The 16,701-nt window shown below is 39.2% G+C and overlaps 1 protein-coding gene across 5 annotated transcripts in view; it reads right to left on the reverse strand.

Annotated features, from left to right (window-relative positions):
* Positions 1-16,701, reverse strand: part of TRIO (trio Rho guanine nucleotide exchange factor) — a 248,096-nt gene that overhangs the window by 193,580 nt on the left and 37,815 nt on the right. The window contains exon 1 of one of the 5 annotated variants that reach the window (XM_048311683.1): positions 1,597-1,669. The exons of the other annotated variants lie outside the window; for them this stretch is intronic. Coding sequence (XP_048167640.1) covers positions 1,597-1,654 — 58 coding nt within the window. The 5' untranslated portion in view covers positions 1,655-1,669. Of the gene's footprint in view, positions 1-1,596; positions 1,670-16,701 lie in introns of those variants that run through there. 5 annotated transcript variants of the gene reach the window in all.

Consider the following 16,701-nt stretch of genomic DNA (forward strand, 5'->3'; position numbering starts at 1 on the left):
ATGTGTGCACACATGCACTGGTGCACACCTAAAAACAAGGAATGGGCTCTGTCAAGTTCCGTGCAACTGCACGGTCAAGAGGATAATTCAGTGAACACTCCCTTTTGGTGGCAGTGCCCGATTAAGCCAGAGTTTTACAATAATTACCAAAAGCAGGCTGGGTATTCTCAGTTTGATTAAACAGTATCATGTCAGTAGTCTACTACTACCATGTTAAGTCAAGTACTTGTAACTCACTTTACATATTATATTGTTAAAAGAATGTAGCCTGAAATACTCCTCTTTGTCTTCCTTAAGGGAAGACTTGACTGACAGTTACTGGCCAACATCAGGGCACTCCATCCACATAGGTATGTGCACCTCCAACAGGAAGAGACAGGGATATCAACAAAGTCACTGCCCATAATTAACACATATGCCTGTAATATATATCACACAGCAAAAGATGCATATAATGTGGACTTAAAAAAAAAAAGTCCCTTGTGCTTAAACTGACAATCAAAAAACTGAGAGAAAATATGATCTACTTACTCAACACACGCCTGGTATCTCTGCACACTGATAAAGTATATTAGGACAGCAGTGCATAAGTGAAGAGCTGGTTCTAGTAACTGACCATTGAGCTAATCCAGTTCTGAAATTCCAGCCCATTAAACACACAGGAAATGAGTTAAGTTAGATAAACCAACTGCCCCCCTACACTTCTGCTCAGGGGTACCACATATTAGCAGCTGAATTGGGTTTGGATTTTAACATACTGTGGTATGCCCAGTATGTTACCTGTAAAGTTAACAGTATGTCATATGCCAGCTAGAGTCTTCAGCTGGGAAAGATCTTCAGTGGCCTTTTTTGTTTCCAAGAAGATATGCATACTTCTTTTTAAGGGAAGCATCATGGAAACCCTGCAATACAATAATATTAACCTATAGCAGACAAGAGTACTTGTCGGAAAGCCACAGGAGATTACAGATCGAATTACAAAAGCCAGAACTACTGCATTACACCAGTCAGCTACAATGCCATCCTCCGAATTTTTCACTCTCTAGAACAGCAGCTTTAGAGCAACAAAACAACTGGCTCAAAGATCATCTTTAAACAAATAGTTGTCAAGTGAGCAATACTATTTTGACACAGGCAGCCATTTGCTTATCTGTATACATCCTTATCTCTACAATCTTCTTCCTTTACATGGAAGTGCTATTCGCCCTGAACGCACCACAGGCATTCCTTCTTCATAATGAGTTCAGTATCTCCATTTATGCTCCCTTCAGTGGATGACTAATATTACAAGCACACTATTTTGATTGACACCTAATACCATAGCTGCCATTATCACTTACATCATGCTAAAACATGAAGTGTTACCCACATCTATTTGGAGAGTAAAAGAATACAGAATTGCTTTGACACATTGTCAAGCACTGTCAAGATTCACCCACCATAGCTATGTTTTCTGTTTCTCCATCTTACAAGGTCATTAACTAAGAAGCAGAGATGATTTTACCACATTATAGCTACACATTCAATTTCATTTTGAATATTATACAATAATACGCTAGTACAACACAAAGTTCAAGAAACACTCAAGTGACTTACCATTCAGAAGTATCAGTACACCAGTTTTTTGTTTTACATCCCATTTATAAGAACACATTGTTCATACCCCCAGAGGCTCAGTACATCTATGGCCAACAGAATGGATAAGCTAAATGGACCAACAGCAATTTAAACCCTTATCCCTCTATCAAGAAAAATGAATCCCTAATTCAAAACACTCAAATTTGAGTTCAAGACCCAGTAAATTTGATGTAGTTTCCATAAATGCTAGGTTTCCATCTTCTATTTCCAAGTCAAAACATTTTTCAATCTTGTTTGAGCAGTCGGATGAAAAAAGGTACAGTACACGTTCCAAATCCAAGTCATCTTTGTCAATGCATATCTTCTGCCTGTACAGTTTGCTTGACTGTCAGTTTGCTTAACAGTTGCTCTGCCTGGATTTACTACCAAATAGGCTTTGACAATGATTGCTATTTAATCCTATGTAATACCCAGATGCAACTGTTCCCAGATCAGAGGACAGTTTAAAAACACAGTCTCCTTCCTGGCTACATACAAGTCTGGAGTCATGTGCTAGAAATCTTGTAACTGCAAAACTCAGTAACAGAAAGGACCACCATTGTAAATAAAAGCTATCAATCTTGTATATATTTATCTGTGGCAAGAAAAACATTGCTATTATACTTTTCCTTATTCCTTACCTAAAATTTCAGTTTAATGAACAGAACTTTCTAATGTTTGTACTTTAGGCAATGACCCTCCAGTAAAACTGAATAACAGAGTTCACCACCCGAGTGTCTGGACTTAAGTCACCCACGACTAACAGCAAAATACACAACGCAATTCCAACTCAACACTCAACCCACTCATTTTACACAAGCCTACTATTTCAATTGTAGAATCTGAACACCAGCTGGATGTCCACTAACAATTCTCAGTTACTATTGCCACCTTTAGAGCAGTCAACTACAAGCATCTATAGGGCTTTTTGTATTTGGATCAACTATAATCTTATGTATTATTTTTATGAATTATATGATCTAGATTTGTTACTCAAAATACTTCAGTGTACATGAGAACTTGCTAGCAAGGAGATCCTGCCGTAGTATATAACTAAATCCAGACTTATTTCCTTAATCATTTCATCTCTGCTTATATTTACTTGAAATGGAATCCTTCAATTATCCCTGAACATCCTTACCCCAGTTTCTGAAATGCTTACTCTCCTGAAGTCATGATCTAAATGAGAGTCAACATACACACAGCCTTAGAACATGAAAACTAAAGTGATGTATTTAAAGTTTATCCTGATCTCTAAAACACAAGAAAGTTCTTTCCAAAGCAAAACTAAAAAACCCCTACCAACACCCCAGTATTCTGTCTAGATACTACTCTACAAAATAAACAAATAACCTGCACAATTATTAACTGGCTGATAAATTCCTCATTTCAACGTAAGACATGCCTAAGATTGAGATAACACTCTACATCAACAATTTAATTAAAAACAAACTAAACATTGGTAGGGTGAATAACAACTCGTGCCTACAGCACCAGGTGATAAAACGTAAGATAAATTACAGTGAAGAACAGAATATTCTGTCTGACTTCACCTTAAAGATAATGTTTTATTCTTTCATCATCTCTAATCAAAAAAGCCAACACACCTGAATAATACAACCTATGGATTTAAACTTCTTAATGCCATCAATGAGAATGAGGGATTACAGCACTTAGACAAAGAAACTGGCTCATTTGGGTGGGTTGACAAAGACAAAACATGAAAAACAACGTAAAAATTTTGGTCATTTCCCAAGACTGACACGTGCCACAAAATCCAGGCCATAACTGAAGCATTTCTGGGCAAACTAACTTAGTATCTCTACTCCACTTCTCTGCTCCAGGACAGCTCTTGCCACATCTTATGGGACTACAGCTTAAGCCCTATTCACAGGCTGTTGTCTTAATGCTTCAGGAAAAGCAGAATTCCAATTTGGCCTCTGCATTACCTAAGTTACTCAGTTTACACCAGGGCAAAAAGAAATATGCTTATTTGCTTTAAATTAGGCACTGCCACTTCAGTGCTTAACTCAAAGACATTTAAGATGATGACCTCAAATTAAGACAGTCTTTTCACACTGTTCTGTAGAGTATTACTGCTGTACTGTACAGCAGAAATATTTGGGCAGACAAAGACTCCGGCCTCCTGTCAGCACTGGTCTTCTGTAGACTTGTTTAACACCTCATACAGAAAAATTAGGAACAAGCCAGATAATTCCTGCATACATTTGCCAATACTTTGCAAACCCTGCCTTTAGTTTCCAGGACTTCCAAACAAAGCAGCATGATTTAGTTAAACCAATTAACAGCAGATTAGCTCATTAAAAAAAAAATTGATATAACTAAGAAAAGCCTTTTTTAAGCAAATCAAGAAAGACAGAATCTCCTTCTACCATTTTCCCGTGCTCATCATGTAGCAGAATGCTTCCTGATGCACGTATCAGAAAGTGTGTCACTGGCAGTCAGCTACACGAAGGGGAAAGCATTTGATCTGTGTCACAGTCAGCGTGTCAATCCTCAGCACTAATACCTTTCCCAGCTAACCTAGGACACAGCCTGTCCTAGCTGAGGGCCACCACAACTCCATGTCAGTCTACACAAAAAGAAAATTAATAAACCCCTCATTCTTTTTCAGGAAATGAGAGTACAAAGGAAACCAACAAGGAATCTCTTTCAGCAGTTTCCAGACAACATGCCTCTAACATGACTCAGGCACTTGAAAGAGTGTTTTACCACGAAACACTGCTCCATACATCAGCAATTACTTCAGTAAGACTATGCCAACTATGTAAGCAATTCAACTTAGAACAGGGTGCCAGAGTTTACTGCTGAACATGAATGCAGCTCACTGTGACAGGTCAGTAAGTATCTGTGTAGTACTACAGCTGGCCTTGCCAACATCATGCGGACAAACCTATCAAAGAAACTATTTTCCCCCAAAGAATTGGAAAAAAAAAAAGACAGTCTAATACACTAACTCCAAGCTAAACACAGATCACATAGCAAACTCTTTCATTTGCAATGGCAGGCACATTTGGGCCAGGTCTGCGACTATTCACTTCTCCCCAGCAACTGCCTGGCACAGCCTGGGTGCTCGCACCGCGGGGACAGGGAGGAAGGAGCCCAGCTACATCTGCCTGTAACCCTGAGAGACCACCACCAGCCACTCATGCACCCCTCAGCACACAGAGAAGTCTCCAAGGTATAAACACACATCCTGTTGGAACAGCCTGCGTACCTAGCAAAAGCAACAGCACGTGTGGTGAAGTTATAAAACTGACCACTGTCCTCATTTTCTGTATCCTTTCATAGAGACTCATTCCCATGCTAGTTTTCCATTTTTTCTTGAAGCATCACTGCAGTATTAAATTCATCAAGTTAAAATTTACAGCTCCATTTTTCCCAATAAAATTTCTAAACCATTCTTTTTAGTTTACATGAGCACCTAAGAAAGACTTGATTTGGGGGTAACAGGTAAACTTTTTACCAGTCATAGAAACAGTTCTCATTCTGCAAATTTTTTTTAATATTAAATCTTATTTGAATTTAATTCTTAGTACATTCTTGCTTAAAAACATTGCCAGTGAATATTCAGATTCTTTCTATACCCTTTAAGTGAACAGAAGCCTGTGATTTGAAACAAGTAATCCAAAAATTCTTAAGTAACAAGGGTACCCGGAACATTTTAGGACCCTGAAAGCCAAAGCAGCACCCACTGGCTCAACTTGGATGCTGGCTCCAAACACAGAATGGCTCAGATTGAAAGGAATCTTCAGAGGCTCACAGCTCAGTCTCCTGCTTAAAGCAGGATCAGCTCTGAGGTCAGACTAGGTTCCTCAGGGTTTAATGCAGCTGAGTCTTGGAAACCTCCCAGGGCCATATTCCACAGCCTCTCCAGGTGACTTTTTCCAGAGCTCAACTACCCTCAGAGTGAAAACCTGTCATGTTTCAGCTCACGACAGTTTCTTGTTCCTCCCACCACATGTGGGACTTCTCAGTTCCCTCTTTCTCCTATCTATCTAACTATCTCCTATCTCCTAACTATCAGAAAGTTACAATTAGGTCCCCCTGAAGCTGTCTTGTCTCCAGATTGAATTTCAGCCTCTCCTCACATGGTAACGTGTCCAACCCAACAATGTTGTGGCTCACCAGCTGGACTTAACACAAAATTCCACATAGTGAATACCATGTGATTGTCTCAATCGTCTCCATCTACTAGATAACTTCCTGTGGACACAGCCCAGGACACTGCTACCCTTCCTCACTGCTAGAGCACTGCTGGCTCATCTTTAACCTACTGTCCAACAGGACAGCCAGCAACTTCCATACAGAGCTGCTATCAACCACCCAGTCCCCACACTGTATCAATGCAGGGAGTTAATCCCTGTCCATGCTGGATTCCATGAGGTCAGCATATAATCCAACCCTGTGCAGGCCACTACCCTCTGAGCCTGAAGATTCAGGCAGTTTTTCACTCAACAAGCAGTCCACCTATCCAGATGACAGTTCCTCAACTTGAATACAAGATTGCTGCTGTGAGGAGATCATGCCAAAAGCCTCGCTGAGATCGAAATAGATCATATCCACTGCTCTCTGCCTTACTCAATATTCAGTCATTTCATCACACAGGTGACTGGGTTGGTCACACATTTATCTTTCGTAAACTCATGACAGCTATTTCCAACCAACAACAGAACATTCACATGACCACAATTGACTTCCAAGTGGACTTAATTCATCATTTTCCATATTTCAAAGCGAAGTTGCCCACCCTAAAGTTCCCTGGATAATGCTTCTTGCTCTTCCTGAAGACAAATGGAGCATTTGCTATTCCCCAGTGACTGAGCAAATGCCCCAATGTTCATGACCTGCCAAAGACAATGGCTATGCTAATGTCAAGCAGATCTCTAGGCACCTTTGGATGCATCCCACTTGGTCCCATGGAATTTGAATAAGTCAAGACTTCAAGAGCTCCCTAACTTGAGCCTCTTCCACTATTGGTTAATCCTCTCCTTCCTGAATCCTGTTTGTAGGTAAAAAGACCTGCTAGATCTTTGTGGTGGAAAAGAAGGCACTGAGGAACTCAACCTTGTATTCATCAGTGGCCTCTAAACCACCCACCCCACTCAGCAGCAGCACTTTTTTCCTTCTTTATTCTCCTGTTGTTAATGTTGCAGCAGCACTACTTGTGGCCCTCGATATCCACCTCTTATTTCAAGTCTAGCTGGACATTTGCTTTCCTTTGCATTGCTACTTAGCACTTTTTCTGCAGATAAACTGTTAACATAAAACTTTCTCAGACATCACCTAATTCACTGTCTCAAGAGCTTTCCCCTTAAACTGATTGCTCCTAAAGCCTATTTGATCTTCGGACCTGGCGAGGAAAGTACAACATGACCATTTCATTGTGCATGGAGACATTCCTTGTTGCCATTCAGTTTTCACAACCTGTTCCAACAGTCCAAGTCTACAGAGCAGCTTTCTACAGTTACCACTGAGCACCTAGAAATAAATTTCCTAAATGTATTTCTCATAGTTATACTCTCATTTGCTCACCCAGAAACAAGCTTATCCTTAAAACAGGTAACAATTAGAGGAAACAGTCAATCATCTCAGAAAACCCCATGTATTTATCACACTATTAACCTTCCTGTTAAAAATCCAGGTGATTGCAGCAAGTTGTTAAATAGATGTAGACAGACTGGCAATATTGGCAATAGACTGGCATAGTTAAATGCCAACAGTATCACAGGCCTATAATTTGATCTCTGAAAAAACGTGACAGAGGAAACACTAGCATTGTAAATATACCAAGAAGATCTAAAAATTCTTTTATTGGCTATTAAATCATAGCAATGTTTTCAACAATTAAATATTGAGCTAACCAGTTATCTAGTTCAAAACTGTAAGGTTGTAGTAAAACATTATAAATTACTACAGGATTTTTTACTCCTGTCAATGGAAACCAAACAGTTTAGCCACTTGCATCCACTTCCCTTTAGTAATCTTCTGCCAAAGGTTAATGGAGAGAACAGCAGCTCTCTGTAATTTCAAACATTCTATCCAAGAAAACTGGCCAATCCTGGAGATGCATGTATGAGATGTTGTTTGTGCCCTTTCTACATATTTAAGTTTAACAAGCCAAAAATCCAACAGTCATAGCCTGTTAGGGGAATTGTAGTGAATTTTCAGACAAATAAGGCATTCGACTTGGGAGGCTGAGAAATACAATAAGCACAATGGATGGTTAGATGAAAAATGCTATGCTCGCAAACTACAGCCCACTATAAATCATCTTTCCAGGAACACATCTATCTTCCCTGACTGGAAGCAAAGTAAAACAGCTTCTAAAAGGGATTTTGCCAGATAGGTGAGACTACTTTCTTCTTTAAATAAAGACAACTGAAATCAGGTGCTAAACTCAGCATTTGTTTTGGTTTTGACCACAGTGACTTCTATTTCTGCTATATGTAAAACAGCAGTAGTAGCCCAAGATGGATCAGTTCTGATACTGCCATTCCTAATTAATCACATGGCATTAATCAGTGCAAGTATCACAGAAAACATAATTTCACAAATGCTTCTGCTTATTATAGCACTTTTAGCTATTATGACTGTGATAGGTTTAGCTGCACTTGATTCAAGTGGTTTCAGATTCCTCTTGCCAACACAGGAGACAAACTTCAGTCTTCCAAATACTACAATTCGATGTTGGGAAAATCCTTCCTCATTGCAGGTATGCAAATACACAAACTAATTTATATCTGGCAGGTTTGATTATCACAGAACACATGGTAACAGATTTTAGGTTGTAAAACCCTTCAAAACACCACCCATGAAAAATCGCTTATCTCAACTTTTGGAAGTCAGCGAAGTGATACTATTACAGCTCTGACCATTACAAAAACGTAATGTTTTGCATTACATTCTAATGTAATGTTTCTTTGCACTACTTATTTTTTTTGCACCCTCTCAAGAGATCATCTTAGCATAAAAGTTCTCAGTATAGTTTTTTAAAGGAAGCTTGTTCCATCATGTGGCAATCCCTACAATGCAGTAACTGTAGGGTCTGGCCCAAAGCAAAGGAAGGGAGCTCATCTCCCTTACTCCAGCAGCTCCATTGCAGGGGCTTTTACACTGTAAACTGCCAGTTAAACAGAGATAGCCACTGGTACCTGCATTCTGCTTATCTGATTTGACGAACTGATCCATTTCAAGTCCATGAAGTGTAATGACAAAACAACAGATGACATTATCCTCATCTATAATGCTCAGGTGATGGGGGACTAAGGAGTTTAGTTGCATTCCTTGAGAACTGACAGCAAACTACTGGGTCAGCCCTGCACAACAATCCTGCCTGCAATATATAGTATCTTTTTTTAGTGATAAACTTTCAGGTTAGGCACCTCCAACTTCTGTATACTTGAAACCTTCTATTTCAGCAGAAAAGTTTCCACCATCTAGCATTCCTCCTCATCCACTTCCAACTAACCTTCCTTTCCATTAAAATGACAATGATCCACATTAAGAAGGTCAGTCCACCAAGTCAGTCACAAACATTTATTTGATTTATTAAAAAAAAAAAAATCAATTTCATCTGCCATTGAAATGCATCTCTCTCCGCAGAAGTTATATAACTGGAAATACAATTTCTGTCCAGCTAAAATATTTTCAAACGTCAATATCAGACCTGACTTAAAAATGTGTTGATAATAATTCATTTTCTAAAATTAGTTTGTCAACTGTAAGAATGCTATAAATGCTGACCTTGTTTCTCACATCAAATGTTTCCAGCACCCTGAAGCTTAAGCTTTGGTTAATTGCATTTAGATATGACATGATTCTATAAATATACATATTATTTAGCCATCACAAATATTTTCATTGGGCTGAAATAGCCATTTCTTTTCTATCCTATTGAGGTGACATATATTTAACTTTGAAAATTAACATCAGCCACCAGAACACACTTTAAAGTAATGCTGTAGAATTGAAAAATGCCAAGTGATAATGCAGCACTTTTTGTAACACTGCAGTTGAATTTCTCAATGATCTCTCTGCCTTTAAAGCTACTTTTGTTTAATGTTTGAACTATTTTTATTGTAAATTTCAGATCAAATTGCATTAACATTGTCTCTAGATGTGTTTCAGGGAAATTAGCAAAGCTTTGTTTGTTTGTTTCAAACAGATAAGGAGATAAACTAACAGGAATGTCTTAAAGTTGGCTACTTGTGGCAAGAGCAGAGGTGTAGTATCGCAACAATTTATGACTTCTCCTCTTCCCCCACCTGCACCCAAAAAAAACCCTCTTGGCAAAAGGTATACTTTGTAACAGAGATGAAGTTAAACATAAATTTTTGTGTAAAACTCCTACACAGAGAAAATGAATTTATGGCTAGAGGTAAAAATTACATTAACAAAGTTCTTTAAAGCCGTGAAAAATGTAACATGCAGAACACTTAAAATGAACTTTGAGAGACTAATTTTGGAGCGTGAAATGCCAACCACAACATACAGGCAATCTAACATTCAGCTCTGCGTACCTGATCAGTATGTATCACTAATGCTTAACAATTCTGTGTAGATTTAGGAAGTTCTACATAATTCTTTTCCAGTTTTTCAAAGAAAATGTCTCAAACATGCAAAATTCTCTGCAAACATACATAGAAATTTTCCACGACACTCAACCAAATCTCAGATTAAATTAAAAAAACTTTGAAGATAGAATGGCTTTGGTATCCTCTACCTTATCAAATATTAGCTCATGTTCAAGATGTAATATTCACAGAGTAAAGATCTGATTTTGGTTTGGGTTTTTGTTTATTTGTTTGGATTGGGAGGGGAGAGGATGCGAGATTTAAGCGGAGAACCAGAACCTACAGTATTTTTCTATTTTTATGGCAGTAAAATACTGAATTTTCATGTACTCTTGGAATAATTTCCTAAACTTTACAAGGGATCCCTGTTCTTCCAAGTACAGACTCTTCTCTGAACTACTAACTTAAAGGACTTTTTAAGTCATCCAGAACACGGCTGACTTGACAACTGTGTAGACTCATTCCACACTCACCAATTCAGCACAAAGTACAGCCCGTAACATAAATGCAGTTCTGGTGGGATCAGGTACATCAAGAGCCCAGAGGTCAGCTCAGCCTCTATGTCCAGCTCAGCTCCCAGCTGTGCCAGTTGCACCATTTTATTAAAATATGCACGTACTGTAAGCAAACTTACAGAGAGCAAATCTTTTTAGACAGGCTAACAGCAATGCAATCACACTGAGATGAGCTGAAAGATGCTTTCATTTTTTTCTGACATGTCAAGAGCACCCATGCCACTGTATCAATGGAAAAGGTTATCCAGTTAAAAAAGGACTTCACGGTTCTCCAAAACAATTGTCACTGGTTAGACTGATTGATTTTGTTCTTAATGCCCACTTATCAATTAATAAATTGGTTTTTGTTTAGTCCATATCCAGACTTTGTGAAATCCAAGATTGCTAAGGCAATCCAAGGCAAATAGAGGTTAGCAAAAAATATTTTAACTTCTGGACGAGAGAGATCAATTCTCTATCCCAGCTTTCACCAGTCAACTGAGAGAGTCAGACCTGATCAAAAGCAATCCACAAAACTATTTCAACGTGACAAATTTTTACACAAAGACACATCTGAGTAAAAACAAACTCCATTTCAAAGGGTTCACATGAGAAAAAGGACACAAGGAGTAACGAAACACCTACCTTTGAGCTTCACCCAAATATATGCTGCCCCCAATAGTTTCTATATGAATTAGCAAATTTTTTTCCTTGGCTTACCAACCACTGTGTTGCAACTGAAAAACTTCTGAAATTTCACAGAGGAAAAAAATAATCATACTATACTAGACCTACAGGAATATTAATTTATAAAGGCTGGAAGATTTGTAAAACAAGTGCAATAGAGAATCTGCACTTTTATTCACCTATAGCCAGAATGCACCTTTCGAGGCTGTAAATCATCAAGATAATCATTAGATAATCTACATAAACTCCCAGCTGAACTAAATAGCCAACAATTCCTTTTAAGACAATGGGTTTCACACAAAATTCTCGGATGTATGCAAAAATGAAAAAGCTTCTGGTTACAGGACACATTAAAGCCTGTTTGAAACCTAAATTCATTCAGACTGAATTTACGGATTACGAACAGGTGGAAAGCACACTTACAAACTTAGGATTTTGAATCTCTTGCCTGTATCGATAATTTCTTTTTCTACATTCTTACACTCAACTGATAAACAGCATTTGTTTACAAAATTCATTCTAAGCTATTCTATTTAAACCCAGTAAGAATTCTGATTACTAGTAACAGCATATATAGAACACAGAGGAAGGAGGGTGCATACCTTTCCTGTTTGTGTGAGAGACCTTAGAGTCCAGAAATATAGCAGCAAGATAGTCCAGAGAACTCCAATACAAAACAGTAAAATTAAAAATAAGTAAATAAATATAAAACACCTAGATTTCTGCCAGGGAAAGAGTTGGGGTTTGGATATTGATCTTCTCTTTGTTCAAAAGTTCGTCTATAACACAAGCCAAAAAACACAGGAAAGGACTTCGTTTTTCCAGAACTGGTCACTTACTTACTTGACAATGTTACTACTGACTACTCCAGAGAGTTCCAACATCTCAGTTACCTTCAGCCCTGAGCTTGACTCAACAGCAGCTTAGTCACACATGCACCTATCAACCAGCAAGACCAGCAGCAAGCTTCAGGTTAATCCTGCAAACACAAACCCACCGGACACAGTGAAGCTCAAACAGAGACTTCAGTCCTTTCCTCCTGTTACAGTTTTATATGTCTTTCACACTTTAATGCATTCTGAACTTCAGCATCTTCTATGGCTTTAGCTTATACAGCAGCTGTACAATAGCAGCAGCTGCTGTTTAGCTCATCCTATTTCAGTTAAAATATTTCTGTTCAGACTTAAAAGATCGTAAGAACTTCTTTTTATTGTTCCTATCATGATACAGTCAATCAAAGGTTTGCCAAACTAAGCTCTCTAGACATACAGAACTTTAATCTGCTCAAGCTAGGCTGAAACACTGCAAGTAAAACAAGGCCTGCCCTACCAAGCTAAACACAGACACTGAAGTGATCAAAGAAGCAACCAAATAATTAAGTTAAGATCTGGTTTCCTTGGAAGCCTTCCTTATTATTGTCAAACCACAGTAACATCCCAACCTTAAGGGGATGGAAGCACCTAAGATTCATAGATGTTCATGGTTGAAAGAAAGGCAAAAGTCAGAAGGTCCACAAAAGCTTTAGAAGTTTTATTAGTAATTACACATTTGCTACGGAAATTGGTATGTTAGTCCTTGACTTCCTACATATGCGCATGGCAGTACATTTCAGATAAAGAGGTAGGGTGAAAGGGAAGAAAGACAAATTAGAGGGAGGGCGGGAGAGAGAAAGGAAGGAAGGAAGACAGACAAAAAAAAAGGCATCAGCAGTCCTGGCTTCAGTGTTAATCTAGCTGGGATGTCTAGGGTCCTGAGGAGCAAATGTGCATAGGCTTCACTCTTTTTATAGCTAAGTTTTCCCCACCCTGGAGATAAGCTTCTTGCTCTATGCAAATTAGTTATCATCACAGTACATTCCTCTAGATCTTTCTGGAAATGGGTTGAAGGGCTTTGGGGGTAGTCTTGGGTAGTCTTGATCCCTCCTTACAGTCCACGCCCACTTCTCAACCTCATTCCTGTGCCTGTACTGTACTTGTACAGTAAAACACAAGTACACTTGCGTTCTGCTTGTCTCCTGAAGCTATAACAAGGATATTCATCCTGGGAAAGTGCTGCCCTACCTCCATATGACCCCCTTCTCCAGCCACATCCCGTTCTTTCTCAACAACCCTCAGCTGGCTCCACAGCTATCTGGCTATCAATGGATATTTGTACTAATACATATTAGACACTTATCCTTCTAGGCTTCTACAGCTGCCTAGAAGAGACACATTTCTACTATTTGTCTCTGAAGAGACAAAATTCTACTACTGCCAGACAATTTAAAGCACTCACAACATTGGTTCCAGTGGCTTTCACCAAGTTCTCACAGTGCCCCTAGATCATTTACTGTGTTGAAGAAAGTTGAGTTACTCTTAACAGAATCAGAGTTCCCTTCACAGTAACAGGCTGAAACCTAATGTTGATATAAGCCTCCAAACACAACCAGAATTCTGGAGAATTTTATTTAGGCGGCTGATACACAGATGCAACCTAATAAAGAACACATGGAATCGCCAACCAAGCATATCTTGGTGCAGAAGCTAAACACCACAATCCACACATTGGTTCAACTTTTCTTCTTGGCCCCCTACCCACACATTTTGTGTACATGGAGCAAATCTTGACATACAGACTATGATCCTTTCAGTTTCCCATACCACTGTGCAAGAGTTCAAGAAGTTCAAAGCAGAATGTCAATAATTCCATGAATACTATTCTCATTTTGAGGAACTTAAAAGAGGCCATGAACTGGAGGTACAACAAACGGGTCAGGAAAACAAGAAATACCCCTTAGCTCCTTCTCACCTCTCCCCACACCCCAAATTTCATTGTCTTGAGTAATACATATCTAATTATCAGCAGGAATCATCTTCTGTCTAACCAGTGTGATTATTATAAATAGCTATTAACAATTTTTCTTTGACATGCAGCCTAAGAAAGCTTACTTATTTAAAGGGATGTTTAAGGTGGTTTTAACACAAAATGAAATGAGGAAGACATGAAAATATCAGAGGGAATAACACTGTTCCAGCTCTCCTTTTTATTAATAACAACTAGGGTACAGTTCTGGGTCATGAAGTACAGCACCAAAGTCTTCTCCCTTTCTAATTCTGAATTGAAAATAAGGCCTCACACCCAAAAGAACTTTCCATGAACCATACACTGGATAGGTCACAAAGCCAAAAGTGTGTATTTCTTTTCCATAGCATTCAGCAACATGGGAGCTACAAACTGCTTCAGCCCAGAACTCAGGAAAATGAATAAGGCCAGTACTCGGACAGGATGCACATCCTAAACTGCACATAGTGGTAGTTACGCAGGTAGCAGCTGGTAGTGGTAGTATTAGTTATGCTTCTGCTTTAATATGAAAAATACTTGCTAGAAAAAAACCTTGGTTTTCTTCTTTAGCTATGCTAAATACATTGGTAGATGGAGCTTCATCCTCAGACAACACCCAACTTATTGGAGAGACATTGTATAGGGAAAAATTTTCTCAGCTATTACCTGTCCCTGTAGACGTATTTTCTAACTGATAATATTACTCAGATCTTCCTTTTTGCAGAATGCTGGCAGAATTTCAAAAGTGAGTCAGTCTCTTAAAATACATCTTGCATCACTGTAGGGATACCGTTCAAGAGTCCACTTAAAATTTAGATGGAACATTCTTTCTAAAAGCTATTTCCAGAAAGTAAATGCCCTTTGAGAGCAAAGCAAGTGTCACAGCTACTGGCTCTCAAGGAGCTCCTTAGCACCAGCTAAAGAGGTGCAACAATGCAGTCATCAACAGGCAATTAAACAAGACACTTTGAACATCACAAATGACTTTTTGGAAACTTTTTTGCAAGATGCCTCTTCACTGGGTACCTGACCAGCCATATTCCTGCTAATTGCATGTTACATATTACTTCTACTCGACCTGATGATACTGAGCTGTCAGATGCCCTAATGTTACTTTCCGTATCCCAGTCTTGTCCTCTCGTGTTACTTTCACCATATTCAGCCCACTGACAAACCCATGTGTTTTGATGTTTGCCTCATCCCTTGAAGTATCTCCACTCAATAGTTACTGAAAAAAGCAAGAATTTGCTAACAGAAGAAGTGTAAAACCCTTAACACCAAGGGTGCAAAACAAAGCCAGTTGTCACTGTTAAAGTTATTGGAGACATCAGTTATCACAGGATCTTGTCTAAATGCATCATTTGGTCAAGCAATGGATTACATGTTATAGCTGAACTTATTCAGAAGGACCTCACCCTAACAAGCATGGCTTACAAGGACTTTTACAGCAAGAAGAAATCAGATACTTTCTGTCTGCCCCACTCAATGGTGCTCCAATCCTACAGTCTCTACTCCCCTCAGCGCTCAGACAAGCTAAGCTTTCTACACAATTAAACAATTCCGTTTTCACTACATAAGAATGAAAGCACCCAAATGAAGCCAATGTTCTATCTTCAGCTCCTCTCTCTACAGAGGAACGAAGAGCATCTGTGGACATTTTGCAGCAGCCAATCAAGACTGAATCAGAAACACTTTCTGCATGCCACAGATAGTTTTATTCAAGGGCTGTAGCAATACTTAGAGCAGGCATCTCAACCTATTATCAAATCACAGTAAAGTCACCAACACAATACGGCATTTTCAGATGTCCAGCCTCCTCCACCTAAAATGAGATTGAACTGAAATACATGGATATCTTAGAAGCCTGTGCAAGCTAAAACCCTTGACTACTCACACAGACTTCTAGACCTGGGAGTCAAGCTTTCACGTAAGCCTCATTATGAGACTTTTCCTCTGCTTTTAGAGTGAAGATGCAGACTGTGGCTGGTGGATCCCTAAGCTGATCCAAAGGGCCCATGTTCCCAGCTGCTCATTCCTGCCCCTACATTGCTCCCACTGTTGTGCCAACAGAAGTATTTGTGCAGCTGCATAATGAAAAGTAGCAGGGAACTGATCCAGCCAAAGAGTAATCTGCTGAAAAGATGGGGGTGTAGGGGGAAGGTCTTATACTGACTCAGTTTTGTTCAAATCCAGCATGCATAGGAACCAGCACGAGTGGCCAGGAAGCTCAATCTGGCACTGTTTCCGAATTGCAAACTGAATTACAGCCTGAGGTGAAGATCCTTTTTATCCTCTTTCTCAGCAGGCTCTTTCTGCTGAGTGCCAAATCAGCTTTAAGACTTCTTGCCACCCTAAATTAGGAGAGCTGGTTTAGTTGAGGCCACACTCTTGTCTCCTATGCTAACCAAATCCTCCCAACAGCTTTCCTGCATGTGTCACAAAAGAAGGCTTTTGGAATGTTTTTTCCTTGCAGGTGACTTCAGCTA

This window comes from Corvus hawaiiensis, chromosome 1 (genome assembly GCF_020740725.1).
Source record: "Corvus hawaiiensis isolate bCorHaw1 chromosome 1, bCorHaw1.pri.cur, whole genome shotgun sequence".
Taxonomy (NCBI): domain Eukaryota; kingdom Metazoa; phylum Chordata; class Aves; order Passeriformes; family Corvidae; genus Corvus; species Corvus hawaiiensis.